Source organism: Myotis daubentonii, chromosome 5, assembly GCF_963259705.1.
Source record: "Myotis daubentonii chromosome 5, mMyoDau2.1, whole genome shotgun sequence".
NCBI lineage: Eukaryota > Metazoa > Chordata > Mammalia > Chiroptera > Vespertilionidae > Myotis > Myotis daubentonii.
In genome coordinates this window covers 29,320,478-29,341,719 of record NC_081844.1, presented here as the reverse complement: position 1 = coordinate 29,341,719, position 21,242 = coordinate 29,320,478, and the positions used below count along the sequence as shown (strand labels likewise).

At 49.8% G+C, this 21,242-nt stretch overlaps 1 protein-coding gene across 2 annotated transcripts in view; it reads right to left on the bottom strand.

Annotated features, from left to right (window-relative positions):
- LOC132235107 (complement C3-like) overlaps positions 1-21,242 on the bottom strand; it is a 36,389-nt gene that overhangs the window by 14,599 nt on the left and 548 nt on the right. The window contains exons 2-25 of one of the 2 annotated variants that reach the window (XM_059696929.1): positions 20,694-20,886; positions 19,734-19,899; positions 19,567-19,637; positions 16,867-16,961; positions 16,681-16,763; positions 16,492-16,582; positions 16,220-16,322; positions 15,990-16,119; positions 15,650-15,765; positions 15,408-15,557; positions 14,760-14,969; positions 14,434-14,637; positions 13,914-14,075; positions 13,417-13,546; positions 13,101-13,172; positions 12,752-12,952; positions 9,882-9,990; positions 9,550-9,635; positions 4,404-4,546; positions 4,102-4,314; positions 2,047-2,113; positions 1,865-1,951; positions 685-888; positions 162-237 (exon numbers count right to left, since the gene is read on the bottom strand). In XM_059696929.1, coding sequence (XP_059552912.1) covers positions 162-237; positions 685-888; positions 1,865-1,951; positions 2,047-2,113; positions 4,102-4,314; positions 4,404-4,546; positions 9,550-9,635; positions 9,882-9,990; positions 12,752-12,952; positions 13,101-13,172; positions 13,417-13,546; positions 13,914-14,075; positions 14,434-14,637; positions 14,760-14,969; positions 15,408-15,557; positions 15,650-15,765; positions 15,990-16,119; positions 16,220-16,322; positions 16,492-16,582; positions 16,681-16,763; positions 16,867-16,961; positions 19,567-19,637; positions 19,734-19,899; positions 20,694-20,886 — 3,162 coding nt within the window. The remainder of the gene's footprint in view (positions 1-161; positions 238-684; positions 889-1,864; positions 1,952-2,046; positions 2,114-4,101; positions 4,315-4,403; positions 4,547-9,549; positions 9,636-9,881; positions 9,991-12,751; positions 12,953-13,100; positions 13,173-13,416; positions 13,547-13,913; positions 14,076-14,433; positions 14,638-14,759; positions 14,970-15,407; positions 15,558-15,649; positions 15,766-15,989; positions 16,120-16,219; positions 16,323-16,491; positions 16,583-16,680; positions 16,764-16,866; positions 16,962-19,566; positions 19,638-19,733; positions 19,900-20,693; positions 20,887-21,242) is intronic. The other variant, XM_059696930.1, reaches the window with a different exon arrangement.

Genomic DNA, 21,242 nt, shown 5'->3' with positions numbered 1-21,242 from the left:
TTAGTGATGGTAGGTCACTCAGCTAGTGGGCACCTTGACTCTGAAGGTGGAGGGGTCCAGAGGCACAGGGCTGTGTGTGTGTGGGGGTCCAGCCTAGATCACCCCAGGCCAGAGCCCAGGCCCTGCTCAAGGGGTGCAGGGCCAAGGATGGGCAGGCTCACCAGGTGCTGGGCTTCATATGCAGGAAGGCCGCAAAGGCCTTGTTGGGTTGCCTGAAGGCCAGTTGCTGCGTGTACCCTGCAAGGAAGAGAGAAGTGTCACTGGGGGAGCGAGGGCTGAGTGGAGGCAGTGGCTGGTGTGGGTATGCCAGGAAGGAGAGAGGTTTAGAGAGGGAAAGGGTTCTGTGAAGGGGGGAAGGGGAGGTTCAGAGAGGATAGAGGGTGCTCAGGACCAGGAGGAATGTCTAGAGGGGAGGGGAGCTTATAGGGTGGAGGGACTCTGAAAAGGTTCAAGAAAGAGTGAGGAGGGGTAAGGGCTTCTCAGAGGAGAGGGGGTTTAGAGAGAGAAGGGCTCTTAAGGGGGATCATTGGGAGAGGGAACTCAGAGGGACAAGGGTCTCAAAGAGGGAAGAGCCGGAGGCGTCAGAGAAGGGGCGGGCCTCTAGAGTGGGCGGGGCCTCAGAGGAGGAAGGAGCTCAGAGATGGGCCTCAGGGTGGGGGCCTCCAATAGGGGAAGGGGGCATACCCTTCTTGATGAGGTCCAGGGCCTCCTTCCGCTGGTCAATGCCAACCTTGTCCCACTGCTCGGTGTGGTCCAGGTAGTGCACCGCGATGACCGTGGGCGTCACACCGATCATGTTCTGCTCTCCAGAGCCCGAGGGGGTCACAATGAGGTGCTTCAGCCGCTCCCCATCAATGGCCTCCTCTGCCATCTGGGCCACTGGGGTCCCTGCAGCCAGGAGGAAGGATGGCATTCAAGCAATGAGACGCACTATGGGGTGAAGCGAGTCGGGGCTACTCCCAGTCTTCCCAGGCTCCAACCAGCCAGGGCCAAAGAGTCAGGGAGTCAGGGACAGCTGGAGGCTGGAGGCATGTGGCTGAAGGGAGTTAGGGGGGCTGTCCATGGGTCCTCATTGCCACCAGTGGTAAAATAACTCCAGGAACAATGGTCATGAATACATCTATCATGCTTAATGCCATTTGCCAAGCTCCCTTCTAAGAGAACACTATATAGCATCTCATTTAATTTTCCCAACAGCCCTTCGAACCAGGTACCACTACAGTGGGGCCTTGACTTACGAGTTTAATTCGTTCCATGACGGAGCTTGTAACTCAAATTACTCGTATGTCAAATCAAAAATTGAACGAGTGAGACACGTGATGCTGGGCTGATGTTGTGGTTTTCACTTTGATGTTCGCTGAGCCAACTAGCGGTGGGGTATCTGAAGCTGGATCATAACCCGAGTTTTAGCTCGCAACTCAAAGCAAAAAACCGGCCGAGAGACGGCTCGTATCTCAAAAACATCGTTAGTCGGGACACTCGTAAGTCAAGGCCCCACTGTATTTGCCTTCATCACAGATCAGAAACCAAGAGACTCTGTCCCAAACCTAAGAGCTCAGAGGTTGCAAGGGGCTTTGCTAGCTCCTTCCTGTGCCTTCTCCTCCCAGTCCTCCATCCTGGGCAATTCGTTCCAGAATTTCTGTTCTTGAACTCTATCACTTCTCATTGAAGCGTCTTTAGCAGCAGAAGCTAAGTACTGCCTGGAGCCTTCTGTGAGCACATCAAGGAGGCTGTTCTACACAGGAGAAGGAGGGAGGCACCATGGTTCAAAATTCCCGGAAGTGATGGAACTGGGCGCCCTCTCCGGGGGTCATGGCTCCCACACCTTCCTGGGCCCCATGGGGTTGGACCAAGGCCATCTCACCCTGCAGGAGGATCCTGGTTTCCAACTCTGTGTCAGGGACTTGGTCACTGAGGTCGGCAGCCTCGATCTCCACTCGCTGCACACCGTCTGTCGGTGGAATGGGAGACACCCTTGGCACCAGCCTCCTTTCACCAGACCCTGCACACAACCCAGACCTCACCCCCACTCCTGCCCTGACTCACTTTGGCCCAGATGTTGTGGATCCAGTGTCTTAACGGCCACAGTCTTGTTCATTCTGATTCCTTCAGGCTGGACAGTGTTGAGGGAAGGGGAAGGTGGGTGAATAAAAGGACAGACAGAGCCACAGCTGGTCAGCAGGGCACTGTTCTGGGGATTACTGTAGCCTAGATGGCATCTGCCAGTCTTAGCTGTGTGACTGGGAGCCAGTTACTCAACCTCTCTGTGTCTCAGCTTCCTTCCTTATAGGGAGGAGGCAATACAAACATATACCTCATACTGTGGTATGATTTAATAACAACATTATCAATTCATAATAATAATACAACAAAGCCTTCAGAAATCTTCCTATGTGCCTAGAAGCTTTCTTTATTCAGGTTAACTCATTTAGGGTACCGCTATTATCATTCCCATTTTAAAGATGGGGAAACGGGCCTGGCCGGTGAGGCTCAGTTGGTTGGGCTTGTCTCGTACACAGAAAGGTTGCCAGTTTGATTCCAGGTCAGGGCACATGCCCAGTTTCCAGGCTTGATCCCAGGTAGAGGGCATACAGGAAGCAGCTGATGTATATATCACTCTCACATTGATGTTTCTCCCTCACTCTCTCTCCTTTGCTCTCAAAGTCAATAAAAAAATCTTAAAACCAAACAAAACTCAAACTTATAAAGATGGGGAAACTGGAGAACAGAGAGCTGAGGTAACTTTCCCAGAGTCACACAGCTTGTAGGACAGAACTGGAATGTGAACCTCATAAATGCTATCAAAGTATTTTATTTGAAAATTAGATAAATAATTAAATAAATAAAGTATTAGTGATCTTGCTTATGAACTTGTTTTGCTTTAAAATATTTAAAAAATGACAAAAGGAGATTCCTCAAAAAATTAAAAATGGAACTCACATTTGACCCAGTAATCCCACTCTGGGAATATAAACCAAGAGAAATACCAATCAGAAAGGATATATGAACCCCTATGTTCATAACAGCACAAGTTACAATATCTAAGATTTGGAAACAGCCTAAGTGCCCATCAACAGATGAGTGGATTAAAAAACGGTGGTACATCTACATGTGCATATTAACATAACCACTGGACACGGACACTGCGGTGGTGGGGGCTTGTCCTGGGGGGCAGGAATGATGGGGGTGGTCAATCGGGGAAAAGGACACATATGTAATACTTTAAACAATAAAAAATAGTGATAAAAATATTCACAAGAGAAAAAATGACCAAAGCCTTTTACTGATGATTCTATCTCTTATTATATTTGAAAGTGTTCCAAACTGTGGGAAAAAGTAATAATGTAACTGTTAATGTATATTTTAAGGTAAAAAATTACAGGTAATGGAACATTTGAGATCTTGTTCCCCAACACATGTTATTCAGTTTGGCTCAATAAACTCATAAAATTTTAAAAAATTTGAAATCACTGGTAAAAACAGAACTTTGCTGCCTGGTCGGTGTGACTCAGTGTGTGAGTGCTGACACATGGTGCAGGAGGTCAGCGTTCCATCCCAGGTTAGGACGCATGGCTGTGTTGCAGGCTGGATCCCCAGTAGGGGGCGTGCGGGGGGCAGCCAATCAATGATTCTCATCACTGATGTTTCTCTCTTTCTCCCTCTCCCTTCCTTTCTCTGAAATCAATAAAAACATACATTTTCACAAGTAGAACTTTCCTATATCCCATATCATATATTATTACTTTATAAAATTTGGTCTGTGAAATATGTTTCCCCAAAATTTATAAAGTCAAAACAAAACTCTTATACTGAAATATGCTACAAAATACCATATTTGATATTAAACTATATTTTAAGGAAAACAATTTTTTATCTTTACTGCGGAGGTTTGGGCACCCCCTTAGAATTTTATGTGCAGAAGCTTGTCTCCCCTGCCTCACATGGCCCTGCTGTCACACTGCTGGGACTCCTGACTTTCCTACGCTGAACACGGACAGCATTAGTGTCTCAGAGCCTGGGGCTCCAAACCGAGTTGACAGCACAAGGAGAGCAAGAGTCCCTCCTGAAGGACAAGCGCCAGCAGGGGCCCCAAGGACTCACCACGACCTTCAGGGTCTTCCTTACACCGTCGGTGATGAAGTACCGATAGACAGTGGCCTTGACCTCTACCTCCTGCAAGCCGACCATCAGAGGCACAATGACATAAGGCACGGCCAGTGAGGACTTGGGAGGGATGGTTACAGTCTGCAGGTGACGCTTCTTGGCAGTGGCCAAGCTGCAGAAGGCTGGATTGTAGAGCATTTCTACTCTCACCTGCCAGGGAGAGAGTATCAGGTCAGGGGCATGTGCCATGGGCCCCTCTCCAGGTCTCCCCTCGTGCCTCTCCTGCTCCAGGGACCCACCGTGAGCGTATCTGCTTCCCGGTAGTTGTAGAGGACGGCTCGGATCTCCACGTGTTCGTTACGAACCACAGAGTAGGGCAGCTGCAGATCGATGAAGAAATCTTGCACCACTGTCACCTCATAGGGGTCAGCCACACAGATCCCTGCCCAGGGGAACAGAACATGAGTGTCAGGGGTAGGGGAAGGGCAGGGTGGACAGGGTCCAAGTTCAACTCTAAGTTCCTGCCTCTCAAGGTTTATCCCTGTCACGGGAGCTGTCCGGAGCTCAGCTGATTTTAGTAGAAGCCCATAGACTGGAGAATGTTGATGGTGATGAATTACAAATGATAGTGGTAGCTGGGAGTTGCCAGGATTTAGCGATGTCTTTTGAATTTTACTCAGAGATAGAGGTGGAGGAGGAAAGCGAGTCAGACTCACTGAAGGGTCCATCTGTGCTTCCCAAAATGCTAGCCCCCAGCCCCGTGTGGTCACTGGGGACTGGAATGGTGACTAGCTCAAAGGGGAACTGGATTTCTACTTTTATTTCAGTTTAGCTAACTCAGATTTCAACTTCCAAACTAGTGCTTGTGAATATACTGAAATCATATACTGACCCGGGGTGACTTTTATGGTATGTAAATTATATCCCGATTTTAAAAATGCCATGGGGGCAGGATGGGAGAGGACAATGGGGGAAAAGGGACAAATGTCATACTTTCAACGATAAAGAATTTTTAAGATGCCCATGGACACAGACAATAGAGTGATAAAGGCCTGGAAGGGGCGGGTACAGGGTGGAGGGGGTCAATGGGGAAAAGACAAACAAACAAACAAAGGGGGCATCTGTAAGACTTTCAACAATGAAGATTCATTTTTGAAAAAATGGTGGGTGGCCCCGGCCAGTGTGGCTCAGTTGGTTGGGCGTCGTCCTGTGCACCAAAAGGCTGCCGGTTCAGTTCTGGTCAGCACACAAGCCCATTTGCCGGCTTCTATGCCCGCGGGGGACTGCGGGAGGCTGCTAATGGATGTTTCACTCTCACATCCAGCTCTCTCTCTCTCTCTCTCTCTCTCTCTCTCTCTCTCTGCTCTCTCTCTCTCCCTTTTCTTTCCTCTCTCTCTAAAAATTGATTTAAAAATCTTAAAAACATAACAATAAAAAATGATGATTGATTTAGTGATTGGAAGACTTTTAAAAGTATGTTTGGAACAACTTGAATATGTCAATCCACTTTTTCAACTGCAAATTTAATGAATCCTAAAATAGAGATCAAAATGTTTCCCATGAGCCCTAGTCGGTTTGGCTCAGTGGGTAGAACGTCGGCCCAAGGACTGAAGGGTCCCGGGTCGATTCTGTGGAAGGGCACATGCCCAGGTTACCAGCTCGATCCCTAGTGGGGGGAGTGCAGGAGGCAGCCAATTGATTATTCTCATTCATGGATGTTTCTAACTCTCCCTCTCCCTTCCTCTCTCTGAAATCAATAAAAAACATATATTTTTTAAAAAATCTGCTTTACTTAAATAGTAATGAATTTATTGTTTTAACATTATTATTAGTGTGATAGTGGTTTTGTAAACTTTTATAAAATGTGGGAACGATAATATTTTGGATATATTTTGGTGAAATAAAATGTATTCCTGAAATCAGTTTCATCATACTCCTTTTTCATGGGACTACCAGAAATATAAAATAACACACCAGCCCACAGTACATCTTTTCCTTCCTTCCTTCCTTCCTTCCTTCCTTCCTTCCTTCCTTCCTTCCTTCCTTCCTTCCTTTTTTTAAAGGCACTATTATAAGGGCTTTACATGTATTAACTCATAGCAATCCTCCCAACAGTGCTTAGAGTACATGCTATTCTATCCTGTCCACTTTATGGAGGAGCACGGAGAGGTTGAGTAGCTTGATTAAGGCCACACAGTGGCTCCTGCTGGGTCATATGGAGTCCCAGGCAAAAGGAAACCATGTACTCCTGTGTAAATGCCCAGGTTCTGAGCTCCATCCCCAGTAGGGGGCGTGCAGGAGGTGGCCCAATGATGTTTTTCTCTCAGGGATGTCTCTCTCTCCTTCTCCCTACTTCTCTCTCTCAAATCAATAAAAAGATATTTTTCTTAATAAGAGAAATTGGCAGAAATTTTGAATTCCTTCAATTAAAAATGAGATAAGCAAAGAAGCAGAATTTTTAAATCTTGAAGTTAGAAAAGTAAAATGATAATAAAGTTTAATTTATTATTTGTTATAACTAAACAAAATGAGAATACAATATAATAAATTCTGGCTGTGGTATAAATAAAATATTTACACTTAATATTATGAGTTTTAATACACCTGCCTTTTAATGTTTTAATATTTTTTGACAAATTTAACCTTTAAATTATACATAGAACCTGCCCTGGCTCTGGTCTCTGTTTAAAATTGGGATATTTTGTTCATCATAGATTTTTCTTTTACTCACTTTTATTTTAGAAACTGCTGCAGTGGGATAGTACTTGCCTTGATGACTGACTTCTTGGCACCCACTTATATTTGGCACTAAAAGTCAGGGCCTTCCTTCCCTCACCCCTCCCCGCCCTGCTGTAAACCATCCCCATTTGGCTAGAGCTCCTCAGGTCTCACTCCAGCTGTGGGTGACCGGGGACAGGTAACCTTTTTGTCACGCTTCCCAATCTGACCACCGATGTTTCAATCCCCATTTCATCCTGCTTCCTCCTCTTTCTTAATCACTTTACCCATTATCATGTCGACAGCACCTCCTTAAAAGTGTTTGTGGTTGCGAATTATTCTGTACGATACTGCAATGGTGGACTCATGTCATGAAACATTAGACCAAACCCATAGAATGCACAACACCAAGCGTGAATTCCTACTGTCAGCGATGAACTTGGGGTCTTCACAATTGATTATAACAAATGCACCCATCTGGTGGGGGATGTTGACAGTGGGGGCGGCTATGCGTAGGGTGGGGTGAGGAATAGCAGAGGGTATATAGGAAATCTCTATTTTTTGCTCAAATTTTTAATATATATATATATATATATATATATATATATATATTATTGATTTCAGCGAGGAAGGGTGAGGGAGAGAGAGATAGAAGCATCAATGATGAGAGATAATCATTGATCAGCTACCTCCTGTATGCCCCCTACTGGGGATCAAGCCTAAAACCTGGGCATGTGCTCTTGACTGGAATTGAACCGGGGACCCTTCAGTCCGCAGGCTGACGCTCTATCCACTGAGCCAAACCAGCTAGGGTTTTGATCCATTTTTTAATAGAATATTTTTTTGTTTTTGTTAATCATCACCCGAGGATATTTTTTCCCACTGATTTTTAGAGGGGATGGAAGGGAGGGGGAGAGACAGATAGAGAAACATTGTTGTGAGACACATTCATTGGTTGCCTCCAGCACAGGCCTCAATCGCCTGAAACCAGGGTCTTGACCAGGAATCAAACCTGCCACCTTTTGTTGTACAGGCAGATGCTCCAATCAACTGAGCCAAACTGGCCAGGGCCTTTCTGCTCAATTTTGCTGTGAAACTAAAACTTCTCTAAAAATGAAATCAATTTAAAAAATAAAAAGCACTGCCCAGCCGGCGTGGCGCAGGGGTTGAGCATCAACCCATGCACTACGAGGTCACTGTTTTGATTCCCAGTGAGGGCACATGCCTGGGTTTGAGCTCCATCCCCAACAGGGGCATGCAGGAGGCAGCCAGCTGATGTTGATGTTTCTCTCCCATCAATGTTTCTGGTCTTTCTTCCTTCCTCTCTCTCTAAAATATCAAGAACATCAACACTAATAAAAGAGAAAAATGGTAATTGGCGTACGAGCTACCCTTTTCATTGGCTAATCAGGGCTATATGCAAATTAACTGCCAACTAAGATTGGCAGTTAACTGCCAACTAAGATTGGCAGTTAACTGCCAACAAGATGGCGTTTATTTGCATATGTAGGCACAATGCAGGGAGGCGAAAGGGAAAGCAGGAAGAAGCCCCCTGCCACTGACAGTGATCCGAAACCCAGGGGGGAGCTAAGAGCTGGGGGGCAGGGCAAAGGCAGCCCTGGGACCGCCTTTGCCCTGCTCCCCAGCCATGATCGGAGAATCAGGCGCCTTTGCCGCCCTGGCCAGTGATAGCGGGAAGTAGGGGTGGAGCCAGCGATGGGAGCTGGGCACGGTCGAAACTGGCAGTCCCAGGAGCTAGGGGTCCCTTGCCTGGCCTAAAGCGGAGCCCACGATTGCGGGGCTGCTGCAGCTGCGGGTCCCCACTGCCCGGGCCGGAAGCCTAGGCCAGAGGCTTCCTGCAGGGGCAGGGGCAGAGCCTGTAACCGCGGGGAGCTGGGGGTCCCCTGCCCAGGCCTGACACCTCTGCCGGAGGCCTCAGGCCTGGTCAAGGGGCCGATCCGGTGATTGGTGATCGGAGGGTGATGAGGGTCAACTCCTCTGGCTGAGGCATCAGGCCTGGGCGGGGGGCGGAGCCGGGGATTGGGGGGATATGATGGTCCCCTTGCCCAGGCCTGAAACCTGGGTCAGAGGCGTCAGGCTTGGGCGGGGGGTGGAGCAAGTGATCAGAGGAAGATGGGGGTCCCCTGCCCAGGCCTGATTCCTGGGCCAGAGGCCTCAGGCCTGGGCGGGGGCCAGAGCCAGTGATCGGGGGGAGATGGGGGTCCCCTGTCCAAGCCTGACACCTCTGGCGGAGGTGTCAGGCCTGGGCAAGGGGCCGATCAGGTGATCGGAGGGTGATGGAGGTCTACGCCTCTGGCCGAGGCATCAGGCCTGGGCAAGGGGCAGAGCCAGTGATGGGGGAAATGAGGGTCCCCTGCCCAGGCCTGATGCCTCTGTCAGAGGCGTCAGGCCTGGGCAAGGGGCCGATCCTGCGATTGGAGGGTGATGGGGGTCAACGCCTGAGGGCTCCCAGTATGTGAGAGGGGGCAGGCTGGGCTGAGGGACACTCCCCCCCACACACACCCATTGCACGAATTTCGTGCACCGGGCCCCTAGTATTTAAAATAAAATAAAAACCACTGGCACCCACGATGTGGACTCTGATGCACCCGCCCCACCCAGTAACCAGGGGGTACAGTGTCAGCCACCAAGAAGCAGGGGATCTTTGGGATGGATGAGAAACAGAAAATGCTTGGGGCCCTGGGGCCTGTGAACCCACCACCTCACCTTTCCTGTCAGACAAGCTCACAGCCATGATCTCCCAGGTGGTGATGGAGTCTCTCAGAAATATCCTTATGGTCTTGGAGGAGACTCTAGAAGGAGGAGAAATGGGGGCCTTAGGAGAAGATGATAGGGGAGAGTAGGTAATGAGGGGCCCCAAGAGCAGGTTGGAGGTGTGGGTGTGGGCACGTGGAGGTTTTTCTAGGTTGGGCTGTGGAGTTCCACTATGATTCCAGAAAACAGAGGCGGTAGGGGTGCATGCAAATTAAATGTTCTGGTCCTGAGTGTTGGTAGGAAGTGCCTGGGGTGGGTTGGAATGAGGGTTGCCTCAGCCTTACCCATTTTTCTCTGGGTCCTTTAACTCCTCGATGGTCCACAGCCAGCTCTCAGGGAACTGGCTTCTGGAAATGATTTCTTCTTCCGGAATGATCTCCTCATCCAGGTCACCTGTGCAGGTGGGGGGCAAGCTGGGTTTAGAGCAGACCCACTTCCCATGCTGGCCCCTTACTCATCTCTACGGCCTTGGAGCGGTTCCTGGCAGCGAAACACACCCACGGACAAATGATGACTTGCCTGTAAGTTAAAGGCCTCCTTTGAGGGCTCCTGCCTCCATAAAAATGTTAAAAGTCATATTTTATACAAGGGCGCTGGTATAAAGGCAAGAAATCATTTCCCCTGATTTCCAAGAAACAAAAGCATTTTCATAAGGTTCTGAACTTTGTAGCTGTTTTCAGCCTGTGGGTCACGAACAATGAAAATAGATCCTGCATATCAGATATTTACATTACTATTTTTAACAGTAGCAAAATTACAGTTATGAAGTAGCAACGAAAATAATTTTATGGTTGGGGGTCACCACAACATGAGGAGCTGTATTAAAGGGTCGCGGCATTAGGAAGGTTGAGAACCACTTAAACTTTAAGCCATCCTCTGTCTCACCCCCACTTGACTAAAGAACATGCACAAAACTGGGAAATAAATCTCCCCGTGGTGTGAACTACAGCCCGGCAGGTTGGTCTAACTCCCTCGGTAGCCTTATCTTCTCTTTGCAGAAGAAAGTCTCTGTCAGGAGTAGAAAGCGGCCTGCCTAGTTGTCATCATTTGCAAAGAGATTGAAGATAGAGAGTCTTTTGCTCACGTGTGTTGGGAATCTTTGTGTCTTTTGTGGGTGGAGGGGTGAAGGGGATGCGAGCTTTCCAGCTACAAAAAGTTAGAAATATTTCTCCACTGTGGCAACAGCTGCCTTAGCCCCATCCTCTAGAGTAAACATGTTCACAAAAGTCACATGTTACCACATAAGGCGTCCATCCATATCTTTTGTCTTAAAGGCTAAGTTATCTTTGGGAACAGCTCTCTTGACTTAGATTTTAAAAGATGTTAAAAAAACAAAAACAAACTCAGCCCTAGCTGGTTTGGCTCAGTGAATAGAGAGTCAACCTGCAGACTGAAGGATCCTGGATTCGATTCTGGTCAAGGGCACATGCAGTTTTGGGCTCGATCCCCAGTGGGGGGGGGGGGGGGGGGCGGGGTGCAGAAAGCAGCTGATCAATGATTCTCTCTCATCATTGATATTTCTATCTCTCTCTCCCTCTCCCTTCCTCTCTGACATCAATCCTATATAATAAAAACCTAATATGGTAAGTGTCCAGTTGTCTGGTCATCCATTCAACCAATCAAAGATTAATATGCTAATGATATGCTAAGGCCGCTCAACTGCTCAGTATGACATGCACTGACCACCAGGGGGCACACACTCCAAAAAGTAGGTTAGATTGCTGCTGGGGTCCAGCCGATCCGGACTGAGTGAGACAGGCTGGACATGCCCTGGAGCCCTCCTGTGGACCTCCCCAGCAGGCCAACCTTCTGCATCCCTTCCCGGCTCTGATTGTGCACCAGTGGGTCCCTCGGCCTGGCCTGTGCCCTCTCACAATCTGGGACCTCTCAGGGGATGTCGGAGAGCCAGTTTTGGCTTTATCCCACAGATCAGGCCGAGGGATGCCATTGGTGCACGAATTCATGCACCGGGCCTCTCGAAATAATAATAAAAAATACATAAAAGGAATAAAGAGGAACTTTACATGGAGAAACAGGGCAGACACCACCTTAATGAAGTGATCAAGGTTTATATCACCAGTGACCGTTCAAGTCAATACTATCTGCCTCCTGATCTGAGGCCCCAAGGAAGACAAAATATCTCCTCTGGGACAGCCCTGCCCAAAATGCAAAATCTGATTGTGAGCAGGGGTAACATTAGGCAGACTCAGGGGGCTGACCAACTTTCAAATGATCTGGCCTGTATATCCTGTATGTGAAGATATGACCTGTATATCTCATGTATGTGAAGATATGGCCTGTATATCTCCTGTGTGTGAAGATATGGGCTGTATAGCTCATGTGTGTGAAGATATGGCCTGTATATCTCATGTATGTGAAGATATGGCCTGTATATCTCCTGTGTGTGAAGATATGGCCTGTATAGCTCATGTATGTGAAGATATGGCCTGTATATCTCATGTGTGTGAAGATATGGCCTGTATAGCTCATGTGTGTGAGGATATGGCCTGTATATCTCATGTATGTGAAGGGTGTGAGAGTCACAGAAAGACCCTGGGGGTTGGGCAGATAGGAGGAGGCTGAAGAGACACAACCAGACACACCAATGCAATGTGTGATTCTGAACTGGGTCCTTTTCCTAGAGAAAAATAAAATAATTTAAAAAGTGGCAACATTTGAGTGGAGTCTGTGAATTACATGGTGGAAAGAAATCAAGGTTAATGCCCTGATGCTGAGCAGTGTGCTGGGGTGTTTAGGAGAATACCTTTGCTGCCAAAAAATCCTCACTAAACTATTCAGAACTCTGGGGCATCAAACAGCTCAAGTGGGGGAAAGGTTTTTAACCCGCACAAGTTTGTCTCTGAGTTAAAGGCTATTTAAAGACAAAAAGGTCATTAATTTTCTATTGGTTGGCAAGCCAGCCACTGGGCAAGTCTCCCAATCTTCCTTAGGTTTTAAGCAGAAGCATTCTTTTTTGTTACTTTTCATCCTGTAATTGATAACATGATTTCCCTCAATTTCACAAGCCGCTCACACTTGCCTTTGCTCTTGGAAGCAAATTTGATCCACACAATTTCTAGTCCCCAGTGATGGGCACCTCCCCCTTCCACCACCACCAGCCCTCAGGCAGGCCCCCCCAGGCCACAGGACTCACTCCTGGCCAGGCCCAGGTCGCTGTCCCGGCTGTGCTCCAGCCGCTGCTGGGTGAGGTAGTTGCAGCAGTCCAGGAAGGCGTCCACACAGGCCTTGCCGTGGAGGATGAACTGTGCCCTGTGCTGGCACGGGTACTTCATGGGGTTCTCCCGCATTCCGTCCTCACAGCACTTGCGCAGCTCCTTGCTGGGGTACTCACCCGCTGTGGGAACACCAATCTCCCTCCATTCAGGTCCCCACAGGGCCTCCCAGAAAGGACCTGCCCAGGTCCAGGTCGTCCCCTCCTCCCATTTTGCTGGGATCACAATGGACAGGGTACAAGGGTGGGGGAGGCAGATGAGGGCTCCCACCTTTGCCCTTCCTCTTCTCCATGAGCTGCACTGAGCGGCGGCGCCGGGTGGCTGGTTTCGGGCATGTCAAATCTGAGGGGCAGGTGGAAGGAACAAGATGGGTTAAGCACTGACTGCCTGTCCCTGGTTTACTCCTCACAGTAGCTGCAAGGTGGGAGTGTTACTGCTCCCATTTAACAGATGTAGACACTGAGGCTCAGAAAGGAGAGCGATTTGCTAGTTGGTGGTAGAGGCAGGACTGGCACCAGGGTCCGGGATCCCATCTGGGAGGTGGAAGTGCTGCCCCTCCCTGGGTGTCCACTGGTTGACTCCTCACCTGACCGTTGCTCGGTCTGCAGGCCTTTGTTGGTCTGGAAGGCCAGCCCGGCATCCGTAAAGACACCTGCATAGTTCTTTCCACTGCCCGGTGTGCAGCCAATGTCTGCCTTCTCCACTGTGTCCCAGATCTGCAGGGTGGGGAGGGGGTCAAGGGCGGGCTGAGGCCAGGTCAGCACCAACGCATCGACCCAACCTCACTACCATCCTCATCCCGGGCCCAGACACTCCACAGTGGATGATCGGAGTGTGCTGCTGTGGGACTCAAAGCTGTGCCCTTTACCATGACTGTCACCAACTTAGACCCTGTCCATCCACATTTCCATCTGCAACTTGAACTTCAACCCATCCCCATGTCTCTGTCCATTATGACCTCTGCACTCGACCCACACTCAACCTCACATCACTGGTTGTCCCCAGTGCCATTCCCACCTCAACCCAATGCCATCTCTTTGCCTCTGCCATGTTTTACCCAAACCCAGTGACATGGGGACATACCTTTTTCTGAGTCAACCTGTTCTTCTTATTCAGCACAAACACGCCCTTGTCCACGGCCACCAGACCGACTCGAGCCCCCTGGTTACCCTCGATCTTGAGCAATATATGTTGTCCAGGAAGATGCTGATGCTTTTCCTCCTTCATGGCACTTTTTACCACCAGCTGTGAGGAGGTGGGAGGGGCAGGAGGGAGAAGTCAGCCCAGCAGGACGCCAGCCTTGGTTGGGAGAGGACAATCGGTGTCCTGGTCTGGTCTGGAAGGAAAGAAATGTAGAGACAGAGAGAGAAGGGAGACGCACAAAACCAGCATCAGGTAGAAAGTCAAGGAAAGAGAAAATTGGGAGCAAAAGAGATACTGAGACTAAAACAGGGGAAAAAACATGATAGGGAAGGAGAAGAGAGAGGCAGGAAGTCTATGAGCAGGGGATAGAAATGGGTTCAGAAGGACAGAGAGAGGCAGACAGAGAGTCTTGGCCGGGCTGAGAGTCACAAGATGGGCACAGAGACTCAGCAACACTTACCGTGCCCACACACGAATCCTTGACATCCATCCACACGGAATCAGCCACCACCTCCCTCTGGCCTCCTTTGTCCAGTGTGTAATAGGCCACCAGGCGGAAGGAAGGAATAAACTCTGTCGTGATGGTCAGAGGCAGCACCACCAGGACCTGGCCGGGCTCTCGCACCTGGCGTCCCACCTTCAACAGCTTCCCCTTGTTCATGACCTTGGGAGACAGGTTGGCAGAAGGATCAGGAAGGCCGGAGGGAGGATCTGGAATGAGATAGGGCTCCGAGGGCTGGAGAAGTGAGGTAGGGGGAGACCTTGGGGTTGTAGGAAGCCACGCACCAGGTAGGTGAAGTATCGGATATTAGCATCCTGGCCGGGGTCCATTTGCAGGACAAAGTTGACATTGAGCGTGTCCCCTGGCTTGAGCTCCGTAGCGGGCACTGACAGGTGCAGGTAGTTGTTGGAATTATACATCGTACTGTAGGGTAGGACCTTCATTTGATTGGTAGCCTGTCGTCCCTCCGGGAGGCCCTCCTTCATTGTGCGTACCTGAGCAGGGAAACAGGGATGCATGCTGCCGACCTGAGATGTCCATGTCCTAACCCCCGGCACCTGGCAATATGGCACCTGGTGTGACAGGAGGGACTTTGCAGATGGGATGGAGTTAAGGATCTGGACATGGGCAGACTATTTTAGGTTACTCAGGTACGCTAATGTCATCACAATGGTCCTTATAAATCATCTATGCAGATGACAGGAGGCCCTGTGTAAATGGCAGGAGGACCCTCTATCCAGGAGGACCCCATGTGCAGACAAGACTCCTCTATGCAAATGAAACATCTCTATGTGAATGGCAAGACCCATTTATGCAAATGAAACGACCCCCACTATGCACATGACAAGATCCCTTTGTACAACCATTAGAAGCAGCTGTACAAATAAAGTCCTCTGTTTCCCTGGGGTGGGGACCTGCTGGTGCAGACTCACAGTGATCAACAGGGGCTCCAGGCTCTTGTGTGTGTTGATGGTGAGCTTAGCCAGGCCATCATCCCGGGTCACAGAATGCACTTGATTGGAGCCCTGAGTGGCCACGGGAATGCGACCAGCCGGGGAGCCATCGGGGTTCGTCACATACACCTGTGGGTGCAGGGAAAGGTGGAGGGGGTTCAACAGACTCAGGGATGTGGCCAGTGCTCAGGAGTGGGGTGCAACCTTGCCCTGGGTCTCACCATGAGGTCAAAGGGTATGGTGGGTTTGAAGAACCTGGGCGTCTTGGTGAAGTGGATCTGGTAGGGGGAGGTCACGATGGGGATCCCGCTGCGCTCCGCCTCCACCATGTCGCTGCCTGAGGGGGTCAGCTGTGAGGGTGTGTTCCTGGGCCACCCTTCAGGCCAGGCTTCCCCCCACATTGGACCCTGATGCCTTCATATCAGACCTCTCTCCTCAGACGGGGCCTCTATCATAAAACTCACCTCACCTTCATTCTGGGCCTCCTCCCTCAGTTGGGCCTCCCCTCTCAGACTGGACTGCATGGTGGAACTGAGCCTCCACCTTCCGCCCAGGCCTCACCTGAGTGTAGGATGACGGTGACAGACACATACAAAGACTTTCCCACAAGGGCAGCTTCTCGCGGGGGCTGCGGAGCCGCACTCAGCAGGACCTCTCGGTTCAGCACAGCCTTTCCAGTGCCATCCTGGATCTGGGATATGATCCAGGCTGGCACTCAGGAGGGTGGGGATTCAGAGAGTGAGAGGGAAGGGTTCAGTGTGGGGGAAGTTCTGGGGGCCCCTGGTAGGTACCACAACACGGGTGAGTGACTGGGACAGTGAATTCCTCTGGTCACCATCCTGGACCCCAAAGATGACGAAGGCTGTTCCTTCCACATTCTTCCCATACAAGAACCTGCACAGAGAGGAGAGTCTCCTGAAAAGCTGAGTCTCCCCACAAACTTCCGCTGGCCACAGCGAGGAACCAGAATCCCCAGCCCCTCACCTCACCCGCACCAGGCCCTCATCTGGTCTCACCTGACCCCTCACCTGACCCCTCTCCTGACCCTCTCCTGGCCCCTCACCTGGCTGTGATGGTGACCTCCAGGCCCTTAGGGTCATCAATGTAGTAGAATTTCTCTGCAGGCTCCACTTGGACCTCAAAACTAGGCAGCACTGGGGGCGGGGGGTTCGGTGGAGAGAGACAGCACTGTGAGGGGCCAGCACTGAGCCAGCATTATAGGGCCCACACCTTGGCTCCCTCCTTCTCTTACCATATTCCTTCACTTCAAACTCAGCTGAGAAGACCTGCTGTGGCGAATCTTCATAGTGGGCTTTTATTTTCCACTGCCCCATGCTGTGGGGAAGGCAGGTGAGTGATCTGGTCAGACCTGGCAGCCCCCCACTCCTTCTCCTGGGATAGGGGAGCCCCAAACCCACTCCTGGAGGACCTGACATACTTGACCAGCTCCGGGATATTCCAAGACAAGCGCAAGATGCCAAAGTGGTTATGAGAAGAGAAGGAGTTCCGCTTGATGGGAATGCCTTCGGGCGTCTGTAGATAGACAGGGAGGGGTGTGGTTCTTCAGAGCAGGCTTAGCCCCTTGGCCCTGCTCTCCTGCTCTGTGTCTGGACACTCTCTGTCATGTCTACAGCAGCAGCAGTTAAAAACGTGGACCTGAGTTGGACAGCCTGGGTTCAAATCCCACTGTGCTGCCTACAAGCCGTGTGACTTGGGCAAGTTACTTAACTTCTCTGTGCTCAATGTGCACATCTAAAAACAAGAGATAAATACAGCCCCTCTGCCTTGGAACATCATTCATGTAAGCAGGAGCTCATTATTATGAGTTTTCCCCTAATATTAAGAATCACTAGAATGTATTGCCTACTTTTGTGCAAGGCCCTGGGCTGAGCATTTGATTTGTGCTAAGCCATACATAATTGCTCTGTTCAACATTTTATCCTACAAGAATAGCAATCTGGCGTACACACATATTATTTCATTTCTTGTCAACAGTTACACATCGGGAGACACCACAAAGACATCTGGTTCTCTGGCTTCTCTTGGAAACCAGGGTAGCTGGATAACGCCCCGCTGTCGGCCCAGGTGACATTTCGCTTTTTCCTTCCTCCCTCCCTGACTCCCTTCTCCCATCACTTTGTATTAAGCCCCTCCATATGCCAAGCACTTTGTTGAATTCAGGAATTAGGCCCTGAACAAACAGATAAAAACTCTTTCCTGTAGCCCTGGCCAGTTTGGCTCAGTGGATACAGTGTCGGTCTGCAGACTGAAGGGTCTTGGGTTTGATTCTGGTCAAGGGCACATGCCCGGATTGCGGGCTCAATCCCCAGTGCAGCGTGCAGTAGGCAGCTGATCAATCATTTTCTCTCATCATTGGTGTTTCTATCTCTCTCCCTCTCCCTTCCTCTCTGAAATCAATAAAAAAATAAAAATTTAAAAACCCCTCTTTCCTGTAGGAAATTGAGATTCCACAGAGTTTGGTAGAGGGGGCAATTAATAAATGAATAAATCCAATTTACAGGATGCCAAAAGGATGGCAGGAAGAGAGAATGGAGTGCATGTGTGAATGGGAGGGGGTTGAAAATTTACAGGAGCTCAGAAAGGCCTCACTGTAAAATTGGGGCCTTGGTGACATCTGAGCAAAGTCTTGAAGGAGATAATGGGCCAGTAGTGTGAATATTTGGAGGAAGATTGTTTTCTGGGCTGAAAAAACCACCATTTCAAAGGCCCTGGGGCAGGAGAGTCTGCCTTGTGTGTCAGTGGAATAGGGAAGAGGCCTTTGTGGCAGAAATAGAGTGAGTGAGCGGGAGAGTGGGCGGAGATAAGGCCAGTAAAGGGACAAGGGAGGTCATCCAGGGCCTTGTAGGTCACAGGGAGGACTTCAGTTTTTTTAAAAATATATATTTATTATTGATATCAGAGAGGAAGGGAGTGGAAGAGAAATATCAATGATGAGAGTGAATCTCTGATTGATTGCCTCCTGCATGCCCCACAAAGGGGATCTAGCCAGCAACCTGACCATGTGCCCTGACTGGAATCAAACTTTGACCTCTTCGTTCATAGGTAGACACTCAAGCACTCAGCCAAGCCTTGAGCTTTTATCTGGAGGGAGGGAGGAGTCCTGGAGGGCTGGGAGCAGAGGAGGGGCTGGACCTGACTCAGGTGCTCACAGGTGCCTCCTGGCTCAGTAGGGGGAACAGACTACTACCCAGCATTATGTAACTACTCCAATCTTCAGATAAGACAACTTAGGCTCAGGAAGGGAGTAACCTGGCTAGAGTCACCGGGACCAGGGGTTTATCTGGAGGTGGAATTCACAGGGGCAAGCATTGCCCCATGCTGGCTCCCTGGGAACCCGCCCGTCTCTAGGCCTCTGTGTTTGTGCCTCTCTATATATTTTTGCTTTAGGGCAAGCAAGCATGTCAAACTCAGGGCCTGTGGGCCACGTGCAGCCCACAAGGAATATTTCTGTGGCCCAGCCAATATAACGGTATGTAAGAAACGTTTTAATAAAAATTTTATAACGTAATTTTTATAATATCCTGTTATACATAATTATTAATAATGAACTACAACATTCGCTAATGACTGATTGCTGTAATTATGTTGCATTCATTTCCCTTATGGGCCTTACACACAGGTGCACCATTTCTCTCCACTAATACTAGCAGCGAATATTTTAGCAGCTGATTGACATGTCATTAGTCTTAGACTGACTTGTTTGGTGTGCACGACAGGAAATATTTCGCATTCAGAGAACAAGAAAAATAAGTTTATTTGCATTACGCTTATTAATTGGTGCACTTATTAGTGTCTGGTAAGTTAATGTTCAAGAAAAAATATTGATTTTCATTAAAATGTTCTCTTATTTTATGTTAATAATTACTCATTTACTTCAGCCCCTTTATATTCAGCATGTCTCTATTGAAATAAACCTACGTTTCTATGAAAATTAAAACTTTCGTTTTTTTGCGGTCCACATACACTTGGACCTTGTTAATTTGGTCCTGTTAGCCTTTGAGTTTGACATGCTTGCCTTAGAGTCTTTCCTAGTATCTCTTTCTGTCTCTCAAACTCTCTCTTAGTCTCTCCTTGAGTCTCTGCCCCAAGTGTGTCTGGGGACCTGGCTGCCTGGTACCTCAATGCTGACAATAATCCTCCAGTCCACAGGCAGCAGCTCATTGTCCACAGTGAAGATCTGGTAGAGGACTGGGAGGTGGCAGGAGAGAAAGGGACAGCTCAGTGAGGCCCTGCCCCTCCCAACGCCCCAGCCCCAGCCCTCTGAGCCACCCACCAGCCCCTTACCTGTGGAGCCTGGGGTGTAGATGGTCTTCTCCGTCTGGATGAAGAGATACCCTCTCTGAAAGCTGACTAGCACCACCTTCTCCACTGGCGGGGCATTCCCAAAGGCCGCCTGGACACTCACAAACTTGTTCCCCTTCTGTGATTTTAACTCCTTGCTGGCCGGGATCTAGGCATGGAGGGGGGAGGGCGTGAGGAGGGTCTGGTCCAGGGCCCCTTGCCCACCGTCCAACCTCTGGGCCTTCGGCTAGGCCCACATCTGCCCCTCCTCACAACAGAGCCTGCCCCTCACTGCTGCCTGGTCTCTCTGGTTTGCCCGGGTTTGGGGGGAGGAGGGTACTCAGAGAGGGGCAAGGGCAAGAGACGGGCTAGGGGTCAGAGAGAGGAATGGAAAGGGGATCAGAGAGGGGGCTCAGAGGATGGAGGGCTCAGTAGTGGAAGGGGGTCCAGAAAGGGGAGGGGACTCAGAGAGGAGAGGGGCTTGATGGAAGAGAGGGCTTGGAGGGGAAAAGGCTCTGAAGGAGGGGTATAGAGATTGTTGGCTTGGAAGGGAAGGGGCTAAGAGTGAGGGAGGGGCTTAGAAGGGGGCGGGCCAGTGGAAGGAGGGGCCCAAATGGGGAGGAGAATAAAAGAGAGAAAGAGCTGCCCTGGCTGGTGTTGCTCAGTTGGTTGGAGCTTGGCCCTGTGCACCAAGAGTTCCCCAGGTTTAACTCCTGATCAGAGAACATACCCGGGTTTCGGGTTTGATTCCCCAGCCAGGGTGTGTACTGGAGGCAACTGATCATGTTTCTCTCTCTCTCTCTCCCTGTTTCTCTGCTTTCCTCTCAGTGAAAGCATATTCTCATGATAATTTAAAAAAAGGGAAGGGCTTAAGAGGGTCAGGGCTCATAGGTGAGGCTCTGGAATGGGAAGAAGACCCATAGGGGGCGGGGCACCCGCGGGGTGGCTCCAGTGTGCACCCACCTTGATGGTGACGGTGCTCAGGTAGCCATTGGCGCTGTTCAGAATGGTGTCCTCGCTGGACAGCACCTGCTTCTTGGCTGGGAAGTTGTGTACCGTAACCTTGACAGGAATGTTACCTGTCCCACCGTGGGCCTCCAGCACCACCGTCTCCTCATTCTCCAGCCGCAGGATGTTGGGGGTGATTATGGAGAACCTGTGGGAGGAGGGCACCGGGTCATCCCAGGGAACCGACATTCCAGCCCGCATAGGGGTCTCCCCAGTCCCTGGTCCTGCAGGTCCCATCAACCCCTGAACCTCAAAACCACAACCAGCAAGTCCCCCAATTCTTTAGACTTCGAACACCACAGTTGCGGGACCCACATATGTACTCATGAAACCCAGATCCCTAAATATTTAAACACCCTAAGTCTCTAAACACCCAGACCCTCAGGCACCCCAACTATACATACCCAAACTCACATATACCAAATCTTTGAACCCCAAATCCTTGAACACCCCAAGCCTCTACCTAAACCTTTATCACCCAGCACTATAAACACAACTAAATCC